General features: G+C 42.4%; 1 protein-coding gene across 1 annotated transcript; it reads right to left on the minus strand.

The window, feature by feature from the left end:
• Nucleotides 1-532: 532 nt before the first annotated feature.
• On the minus strand, nt 533-8143 carry LOC101165484 (zinc finger protein 281). The gene is made up of 7 exons (XM_011477889.3): nt 7978-8143; nt 5144-5612; nt 3626-3727; nt 3240-3351; nt 2607-2690; nt 2408-2526; nt 533-2321 (listed from the first exon to the last, which is right to left on the minus strand). Exons 2-7 carry the CDS (start codon nt 5561-5563, stop codon nt 825-827), a joined length of 2334 nt encoding a protein of 777 aa, XP_011476191.1. The 5' UTR covers nt 5564-5612; nt 7978-8143; the 3' UTR covers nt 533-824.
• Between the last annotated feature and the right edge of the window lie 3144 nt (nt 8144-11287).

The raw sequence follows: 11287 nt of genomic DNA on the forward strand, positions 1-11287 counted from the left end.
TTGAGCTCAGATAACAAAACACTAAGAAAGCGGCTCAAAGTGCTGATTCTGTCAGATAAATAAGAAGACACCAACAGGAGTCGCCCAGCAGCGCCCTCTGCTGGATGAGGAAGAAAAGCTCACGTCTCCCCTGGTCTCCAAAAAATACAATTTAGCTCCTGAACCGGCTCTCATGCTGTCCTAAACTTTCACTGGCAGACCCAAAGATCATTAAAACTGTTATCTTACATAATATATATTCTTATAAATATATATAGAAATTAATATATATGGCCCTTGTTGAAGAAAACACTAGTTTCACATTGACATGAAAGTACCATAATCTCTATACAGCCAAGTAAAAAGTGTTTTCAGTCTTCAAGTGAGCCTGCAGCAGTCTGTTTATGTCACACTCATTCAAGAAGTAAGAAAGCCTTAAAAACTCATCTTTGAAGTCACCACCTTGAGAAGAGAAGCGCTCACTGCCCCTCGTGAGCGGCTCCTACCCCACTTTTTCCTGAGTAAAACCTGTAACAGACCGCCTTTCTCATCCTTTTTTTTTTTTTTGCCGTTTCAGTTCTGGGCCATTCCCTGACATGTTTCCCTCCTGATATCTAACATTTGCAAAGTTGAACCGCTCAAAGGTACTTTTGAATAAATGACCAGAGAAAGTCTTAAGTAAAACACTTAAAAATGTCTTTTGAAACTATTGCATCAGCAGGAGGCCCTGCAGGGAGAGGAGTGGGCAGACGAACTCAGCATCGGTACAATGAAAACAAAAATAAAACACCTAAAAAATAACAAAAGAGGTTTAAACACCAGAGCATCGTCTCCCTGTGAAACGCTCATCTGTAGCTTTGGCTTGTTGGTGTTGAGGAACCTGTACTCACTGGCTCATTGACATCAGACAACAAACTACTATACCCTGAGAATTCAGACACAGGCGTCCGTATCCTGTGATCCACGTCGCCGCTGGAGTCAGTGCCGAAGGACAAACTGTGGCCGTTGGACTTGAACTGGGAGCCGAAGGCCTGAGCAAAGTTCTCGATCTGGTAGGAAGTCTTGGAGGAGTCCAGAGAGGTCAGATCCTGGGAGGAGACCAGTGTGTAAACGGCCGGAGAGCCGCTTTTGAGCGGCGGCTGGTCCTTCCGGCCGCTCAGCTCAGACGGGCTGATTTGGTAGGATGATGGGGGGGTGGAGGCCTGATGCTTCTCCATCTGTTCGGTGAGCTCCTGAGAAGGGGTGAGCTGCTGGTGCGTGGGGGCCTCCAGGCTGAGGTGGAAGCAGTGCTGCGGCGAGGAGCCCGTCAGCATGGCAAAGTGAGACTTTGGCACAGAAGAGGGCAACGAAGGAGAGGCCACGGCCGGGCCAAACCCACACTCCAGCGGGGACAGCGTGTAGATGCTCTTGTCTGCAAACAAGGGGTTTCCGGGATGGGAGCTGGTGAAGGGGCCAGACGGAGGAGGCCCGGGGCCCATGGAAAAGCTGTGGCTGGTACGCTCCAGCGCCTGCAGCAGGAAGCGCGAGTATTCGTTCATCATCACAGACTTGTCCGACGTGCTGATGTCGGGGCTGCTGGCTGCGGTGGGGGCCAGCTCCACGTGCTGGTCGCTGAGGTCGAAGTGCATGTCGGCGTGCCCGCCCCCGGGTTTCTGGCTGTAGTGGTCCAGGAGGCTTTGAAGGACCTCGTCGGGGATCCCCGACTTATCCAGGCTCAAAGGAGCGTCGCTCTCCAGCACGTTGGAAAGCCCCCCCTGGGTGACAGACGGCTGGGAAGACAAGTGAATGTCATACTCGCTGCTCTGGTGCCCTGCTGCGTTTGCTGCCTGAAGGTAGCGCCTCTTCTTCAGAAACTGCATGGCGTCGTCGTAGTTGCTGCTGGTGGACTCCACCTTCGCTTCATTTCCCTGCAGGAGGCCGAGGTCCCCCATAACCCCATCCTGCTCTAGAGACCCGGCTTTGGCCTGCTGAGTGGCCGCTTTACCCGGCCCTTTTCGGCTGGCCTTCTTTGGAGCTCGGCCCTGCTGTGAGCTCGGCCCCGGCTCTGTGGAGGAGGACACCGCCTGATCCTCGCCTGAGTACTCATGGACGCCATAGCCGCCAGACACACTCCCGTGCATCTGCAACTCCCTTCCATCTCCCTTCTTCTTCTTGCGCTCCTCTCCCTCTCCAGAATTCCTGGACCTTCCCTTCTTCCTGCCAGCATTTCCCTGAGTGATCCCATAGCTGCCCTGCCCCACATTCATACAATCCAGATCCATCATCCCGGGTTCCAGCCCCTTCCTCACGCCATCCCCACAGGTTCGTTTGTGCTTAAGAAGTCGATCTGTCCTGGAAAAATACTGGATAGAAGAAAAAGAACAGACGGCGTTAGTCCTTTCAGCGACCGCTTTGAAACCCCAGCGACGTCGGGTTGGTGCGCTCAGACCTGCTGGCAGCTCTCGCATCGGTACGGCTTTTCTCCGCTGTGCGTCCTCTTGTGCCTCTCCATGTGGTACTTCTGGATGAAGCGCATGTTGCACTGGTCACAGCTGAATGGCTTCTCTCCTGTTGCACAAGAAGAACAGGACTTGAGGTTAATCACCTTCTGAGGGGCAGGTTACGTGGGGGGGGGGGGGGTTGCTCACCGCTGTGGATTTTCTCGTGCCGCTGAAGAAGGTACTTCTGGATGAAACTCATGTTGCACTGACTGCATCTGAAAGGTCTTTCACCTGAAATAACAGCACATTTGGGTCAAACCGCGAGCATTAGAAGCCATTTCATGCAGGGGGGCGAGTCAGTTGTATTTTAATCGCCTTTTTTGTTTCCAACTGGATTTAAATGTTCTCATTTAGATTGTCTTTTAGCCAAAATTAGTCAGAAAGTCAGAAAAGAGGACCAAACTAAACTCATCAGGCTTTCATTTTGTGGATCATTAAACAGTTTGTTCAAACAGATTCAGCGTCTCTGCTGAGGAAGAGAATAAATGCTGACTAAACAATCATTTCTGCAGGCCAGAGGTGGGAGATTTAAATGAAAACGGTTCCTCCCAGCATAAATGTTCACGAGAAACTCAGCACACAAAGAACTAATAATTGTTCAGATAGGGACAGCAGGGAGACTCTCCTCTGGTAAAACACTTCTAAGGAACGTCTTAGTTGCCTTTTCAGTCGATATTTATTTGTATTATAGTTATTTTAGTGACCGATGGGGTTGAGTTTGGATTTGACAAACTGAAGGCGCAGCAGCTGTTCTACATTTCAGCAGTGGAGCTTCCATACCTGTGTGAATGAGCACGTGTCTGCGCAGGTGATAGGAGCTTCTGAAGGCGGCTGCGCAGTGTTCGCAGATGTGAGGCTTGCTCCCTGGAGACAGGCTGCCCCCATCTCTCTCCTGCATCACAAAGAGGGAACTTCCTGGTTTTACTTGGTTTTTGTTTGTTTACAAAGCAAAAAGCTTCCAGGAAGCAAAATATCATTTCAAACATATTTATCAGGAATGATGAATAAAATGAAGATGGCATATGTTAATTTAAAACAACTATATTTGCAGACAGTAGAATTCACATAAAGTGTTGATTTTTAATGAATATTTATTTTAAGTGTACTTTTCCACAGCCTTGTTATGCTAAACCAAACATTGATGAACACATAAACACTCTACAAACCTTTGCATCACCTCGCCTCTTCCTCGGTTTACCCTCCTGTCCATCACCGTTTGACCTCCGACCTTTTCTCCCAGTGGCCTCCTTTTCTAACTGACTCGGCAGCTGCGAAGACGACAAAGGGACGGGCCGAGGGCCGTGAGAGTGAGCGCGACATGGAAATCGCTTGAATGAAGGTTTAACGCTGCCCAGACTCCAGCCATCATGGAAACAAGTCTGTGTTTGTTGCTCGTGCAAACAAACACAACGCACAAACGTCGCCGTGAAAGATGTGGTTTGTGAGAGCGGCAGAACAAAGCATCGCGTTTTGGTTCCCTTTATGGAAACGAAGACGCTTTTGCAACTTGAATCAAATGTTTACTCGACTTAAAACTAACCACATGCTGAAAGCAACGATTTTGAAACAAACTCTTGAACCCAGAAAGGATTCAAACAAGCCGCCCTTTCTTCTTGTTGTCCCACTCTGTCATGATTTTTGGCGCACCTGCTCTTTTGAAATCCACTCATGTTTGGAGTAAAAACAGGGAAGAGTCTGGCCCCCAAAACAAACCAAAAAAAGAAATCCAACTTTGCCTTCAATTATTTGGCTTGATGGAGTGCAGAACTCTTCTGACACACATGTCGGTCTTTATGGGACGAGCTGAAAGGGTCAAGAAAATGAAATTGTCCTTGACCACACAGCTTATTTAACAAAAAAAAGAAAAGCATCTAAATGAAGACAATGAGTAAATCTGCTCAATATTCAGGCTTTGGTGACCCCTGAAGGCGGGGCATTGTTAGCAGGGTGTGGAAGTGTGTATTTCTATTTGGGGGAGAACAAAAGGCGTCTGAAATGAAGTGCAAGCTCAAACAAGACAGCTGTGTCTGCCGTCTTTCACGCCGAGGCTGCATGACCACAACCTTCTGTGCAGAAAGAGAAACCCCTTTGCATCCCAAGTTATCGGGACATGTGTGTCGCTTTGAAACGTTTCAAATCGAGCTTCTGTGCGGCAGCGCCAGGATTCGCCGCGGCGCTAACTTCCTGCATTTCTGCAGTGCAGGGAGCTGTGGTTTCGCTCTGATCACGGTTCTTTGTCCTCTCCTGCTCACGGCAGCATTCTCAATGCTGACCGTTACAGGGGTGAAGGCGGCGTTTGGAGAAACGTTCAAAATGCTGCTGTTCACACAACACCGAGCTGATGAAAGCTCGCTCCTGCTTTGACTTCTTGCACATGTGGACATTTTTTATTTTTGTGTGTGTGTGTGTGTGTGTGTGTGTGTTTGCCCCCCTGTTGTCAAACTAAACTTTAATGCTGATTTTATTTCAATCAGAAATCAATTAGTGAGTCTTTCTGTTGTAAGTCGGGGTTTTGGTCAATGAAGAACCAAAACAACTAGATTTAAGTAGAAACCAGCTTCAACCAGGCAATTTTTGTTTTTAACCACAATAAAAGGACGTTCTATTACTTACATTACATGAAATCTGCTGAGTGTAGCATACGCTGATAAATAAAAGCCAATAAAGGCCTTATTGTTACAAACCATCTCTCTGATGTCGTCTCGTAAACTCCCCATGTTCAGGTCGTGAACCAGCAGGTTCTGGTTGCTGCTGATGGTCTCCCCCAGCAGCCCCGTGCTCTTTCCCAGGCCTCCGGGGTACAGGGGCAGGCGGTAATCGTGCTCGGACTGCTTCTCCTGCTTGATGCCCAAAGCGTGCACATAGTCTCCGACCCCCAGGTTGGCCCGCTGGGTGACAACGCTGCAGTCCGGAGAGTCGCGCTCTTTCTTGAAGACCATCTCTTGAGGTGGAAGGTCCTGCATGACCGTATGGGCCGCCAGGCGGGTGAAGCTGGTCACTGGAGGGAGGTGACTGAACATGATCATGCCCGCTCCAAAGTTGGAGTCCATGCTCCCGTTTGAGCGCAGGAACTCATTCCCGAGCTTGTCTTGAATGATGCTCATGGTGAGGGAGGACAAGCTTGAAAACTACGGGGTGGAAAACTGTGTCATCCTGCGAGGAAAACAACCAGAGTTTAGGACAGACATGTCAGTGTGTGAAGACACAAACAAATAACAGTTATGAGCCACAGAAGCTCTGCGTTCAGGAATCAGTGTCACAGCCTCTGATCTCACAAACAGGCGCTTAGTCGGATTAAACGGGTGGTTTGTGGGTCAACAAAAGGCTGCGGTCTGGAAAATGTGGAAACAAGGTGGACAGAAGTTCTCAGTTCTCTCTGGTTGATTACAGTGCGTATGCCTGATACTGCGGGGTCTGAAAGGTCACAGCTGCTGTAGCTCCAGACACAACAAGAGATGAGGAATGGCAGGATTGAAGCTGTGCCTTAATCTTTTCAATGGGTCTGTCTGACCCCATCATCCTATTTGTAGGAGCTTATCTGTCAATGAGAGTGCTCACAGGCCATGTTTGTGGAGCAAAACACATCACACGTTTGATTTATGGTGGCTCAGAATTTGCAGTTTGACAACAAACACTCTTCAAATTGATCATATTTTTAAGCGTTTTCAGGGGGTGGGGGGTGGGTGGAGATAATAAAAATTTATAATTAGTCGTTAGATTTTTCTTAATATTTCAATGAGCATTGCTGCAGAAAGCTGGCACTTTTTCATAAATTGGTGTTTTTTTTTAAAACATTTACTGAAAATAAGAACATCAACAGCTACAAAGATCAGATCTCCTCAAAAACTGTGTTCATCACATCATCACACTGTCGAATTTCAACTATTTTGATTGGTTTGCTCTTACATATTTTTACTTTTTGTCACGAGATCCAAGTTCTTTTTTACATTGTCTCTTGTATAAAATAAACTCCTTTTTACTCATCAAATGACATTTACTTTTAAGGCATTTAAAGGAATTCATAATCTCCTTTAGACTAAATAAAAATACAATCCAAATCACTGTTACACCTTGTTATTTTTTTAAAGATAACAAAAACAAGGAAAGGAGTTTATTCAAAATTTAAAGTGTCTAAATATAAACTGCTGGTGGTGCCGGTCCACACTTTCATGTCATTACATAAAAAAATAAATAAAATAAAATTAAAAAAAAAAAAATCGATGGATGAGGAAGTCCTTAAAACTATCGTTTGCTTCAACCTGGAACTGTGGGAATCACCGCTGGAGCGTCTTTGGACGCCTCAGTTGGACGCATCTTTAAGCGCCTCATCACAACCATTTTAGCCCAATCAGGAGGCTGCGAAGCTGACTTTTTTTTTTTTAATCACAAAAAAAAACAAAAAAACAAAGAAATGTTTTAGCAGGAAAAAATACAATCTGCTTCTGGACCAAACACGTTTCAAAAGATGAACATGTTAAAAACAAACCAACTAGTCAGGCTCTGAAAAAATAGATATTCCCAAAGGAGGAGCGGAAAATTACAGATGTCTATCATGCATTCATCTGAAAACAGACCTGCTATCTTCTAAAAAATAGTTTAAAATAAAAACGAATTCATTTTACATTTTTAATCCAGGGTGAATTTAGTGCTTTTTTTTATTATTATCATCATTTATAATAAAGCAAAGTTATAATGTCCACAATAGGAAAACATTCATCTGAGTCTGAAGCTAAATACCTTTATATGAAGGTAGCCGAAGTTTGCTATTAATATTAAAAAATAAAATACAATAAAAAAGGCTCCTGCAGCTGCAGGTTAAATGGGAATCAATTAAAAGGATTAAATTGTAACTTTAGCTTTTATGGGACGTTTAAAGCTGATTTAATGAGTGCTCCCTTTTATTTTTCATTTAAAAACGATCAGCATCTTTCGTTGTGAAATTAGCAAAGCAGCTAAGCAGCTGCTAATCTCTGTGTCTGTGGGGCCCTGCTCCTTTTGTGATGCGGATCAGGCAATCATTCATAAAAAACACGCAATAAACATTAACGCAGTGCATCCAAAAAACTAAAAATAATGATAAAAAAACAAAACATCTAAAATTATTCAAACGTAAAAAAGACTGTTTTTTTAGACCGATGACGAGCTTTGCGCTAATTTAGTGAAATAATCCGAATTTGATGCCTATTTTTCACAAGACAGAAATCCATACACAAAACAGCTTTAAAGTGAAATAAACTCTATTTTGCTTCGCTTTTTGTAATCTCTGTTTGTTGGGTTTTCTGCAGAGTTAGAGAAAACGTGATGCGGAGGCACACGGACGTGACCCACAACAACAAACGGCCCACACAACTCCAACGAACAATGATGCTGCTCCGGCTAGCCCAGACTGCTAGCTTAGCAGCTAGCTAGCGGCACCGCCGCGTCAATCACCGAGCTTTGTTGTCGGTCCTGAAGCGGGACTTTCACCGCAGCAGCCCGCGTTTCTGGACCACACATTCATGCAACGCACTGCTCTTACCGGTGCAGGAGCATGACCCGCAGAGCCAGCTCTCCTGGTTTTCCTCAGCACTTTTATCAAATCTAGAGCCAAAACATTGTTCTCCCGCAGCAGCTGGGTCCTTCCATCTTGCCTGGCGCAGAGCATTCTGGGTACAGCAGGCGGACGGACGCGTCCTGAGCGGAGCCAATAACAAAAACCCAAAGCCGAACCGTCTGAGGCGGGGAAGAGAACCTGAAATATATACGCTACTGGAAGAAGAAAAAGTATTCCACCAAAGATGTACTCGAGTACAGAAGCTAACTGGCAAGAAAAATACTCAAAAAACATCTTTCATCTAATTCTAAAAGCCAACTAATGTTTTACATTGATGAAGAAATGAGACACATAATGATAGCTGAAATGAGTTCTTAGTGATGGGCTTTAAGGAATTACATTTTTTCAATATTTAGGCTACTAAAAGACCCACTCCGATGAAAAACCAAATTTTTTAGTGTTTATACCATGTTTCTAGTGGTATTTTCTCATGACATACTGTATATAATGAAAACTAGGCTTACAATTCCCTGAGTATTTATTAATTCAAATCGTTGTGAATCAGGAGCAGACGAAAACATGCATATGGTAAAAGATTGTAGGTGTGACGTAGAAGCTACTACGGCAAGCCACAAGCTCCCTGCTCCGCTCCATTCTGATGCATCCATTTGTAGACGATACACACATCCAAGAACATCTTTGTTTTTGTCCAAACTGGCATCTTGCTCAAAACTACATGGCTGGACAGCTTCAATGTTGCCCACCATTTTTGCTGCACTTCTAATCTTAGGCTGCGGATGTGAGGGGCTGTGACGTAGCGGGAGAGCGGGTAAACAGAAGCTATGTCCAAATTCCTCCACTACTCACTACATGGTGCATTTTATAGTGCATTTTCCATTTTGTAGTGCTGTCCAAATCTACAGCTCCTAAATCGAGAGCCCTAGAAATTTCCCAGAAGTCTCTGTGGAGAACCAGTGTGCATTGATGCTCACTGGATTGGAGAATATAGACCACAATGCACAGCCGGATAAATGATGGAAAGCGGGCGGGCTCACTCCATGCCAACAGAACTCAGAGGCGTGATGCTGATGAAGTTCTGCTGATCTATAAAACAACTTTTTTTTTTTATTTTGGCTAAAAACGGGCTAATCAGAATTAAAAGACCCCTGGAAATGCTTTGAAAGCAGATCAAAAGATGATCAGAGGGGGACGACTTTAGGTACATTTTTGTTTTAAAAAGTACTCCTAAAAGTTGTTTTGCAGCCCTAGACTTATATCTTATGAAAGAATAGGTTACATTTAGTACAATTCATCCAGTAACTTTTTTCTACTGTGCTGTTTGAACCATTTATTCAGGAGATGCATGATAGTACATGCCGTTTTTGTCAGACAATTGTATAAAACTGACAAATTATCAGTTTTCCTAACAAACTTACTAAAGCAGCAATGATGGAGTTAAATAACATTTACCAATAAAAATTAATTAGCAAAAACCATTTATTCACTGTTTATCTAACTCAGTTTCTTAGTTTAACACAATCATCAATGTATTGTACGTCTAAAAATGTAGCATTATGCCGTTTTCCTAGAAAAAACTACAAATAAGTGGAAATAGTACATGATAATTTTAGTTTTAGTCAAATATCCATCCACAACAGAATAATAAGAACACAAATACATCTTTTAACTTATTCATAATTTTAAACTACCAAACACAAATGTTCAAACTGGAGTTTCATAGTTTATTTCACCAGTTACGTTTTTACTCCCATTTAAATATTAGTTTCAATTATGAACTTTTACTTTTACTAAGGTAATGTTACTTCTAATTAAAGCTACTCTTACGGGAGTACAACATGTTGGGTGCACATTCGTGTCACTGATCGTTTAGTGACACTGCAGGCTAATGAAGAAGGTGAGAAAGGAATCTAGATGGGTCTACAGCGAAGCTGTTTCATAAAACATTTCCTGAAGATTGTCAAGTATAAACAAATTAAATTAAATGAAAATGTAACAATTATTTCCCTGTTTTTCCATGACTGAAATTTGATCTCAAAGGAATAAATACACAAAGAAGCAGGACAAAGGAAGTATTAAAAATAATGGAATCTAAACTTTGCAATTCATTTATTCAAGTAAAAGGAAGTGATGAAAAGGTGGAAAAACTTCAGAAAGAATAAAAAAAACATATCAACTGTGATGAGTTTTTCCTTTTTCATATCTAATATGTTGAGGTATTCAGGTATTTCTAAAACTTTGTTAAAAAAAGTATGCACTTTGATTATTTTTGTAAATGATTTCTCTTATATCGTGTCATATATAATAAGACAGTGGTATTATGATAAAAAACACCTGGAAAAATGCACAGTCTAGTGATAACTTGCCAAAAAAGGAATTTTAGACTCCCGATGATCTCTGGTCAAAGAACAAATCGTTCAGAATCAATTCAAGAAGGAAAATCAAGGTAAAATGTTGCCTTAATATTTTTTCTTATTCTTCAGGAAGATTCTTTTTCCAAACTTTTTTTATACTCATTAATGCATTACTTGAAACTCAATTTTTCTACTCATAAAACGCCTTTTTATTACTGAAGTATAATCAAAAACCTGATCCTGATCCAATCTCATCACTAGATGGCAGTGTTGTTCAGATTTCACACGCAGCCGGAGGTTTTACTCTTAGTAGAAATTAAAACTCATGAGATTCCTCTTCCCCTCCTCTTCGTTAACAATAAACATATTAAGTTATACCTAGACAATAAATAGCATTTAGTAACATCTGATTTTCCGCTCCAAAACACATTTAGGCTTCAATAAAGGAGCACATTGTCCATTATTGCTGAAAGCTTAAAATACATGCCAGAAATGCCTAAATAAAATCATAAATTCTTGAAAACAGTTAACTGGGATCTAAAATATGCTGAAAATACAGATTTATGGAACAAAAAGAAAGAAAAAGACTACCATCATATAATTTGTAATACAATTCCATCATACATTTACAGTAGGCATGCCTTACTGCTATTAATGTTTAAATTGTTAAAGAAAAAGTCAAAATAAACTGATTATGCCTTTTGTGATCGTAAATCAGTTTAACTGCATAAAACATTTTTAAAAATTGGTAGATGATCTGGAAAATTCACAAGACCTAAACTTTGAGTTACAGAAACATGTTTGGAGAAACGCCTGCAGAACAGTTTAAAGGTCGAATAATCTTTCCAGCCAAAGTACATAAAAGTTAAACTTTCAACTGGCAAAACGTTTTTTGTGGAAAATTACACTGAACTGAACATAAT

This window comes from Oryzias latipes, chromosome 8, assembly GCF_002234675.1.
Source record: "Oryzias latipes chromosome 8, ASM223467v1".
Lineage (NCBI taxonomy): Eukaryota > Metazoa > Chordata > Actinopteri > Beloniformes > Adrianichthyidae > Oryzias > Oryzias latipes.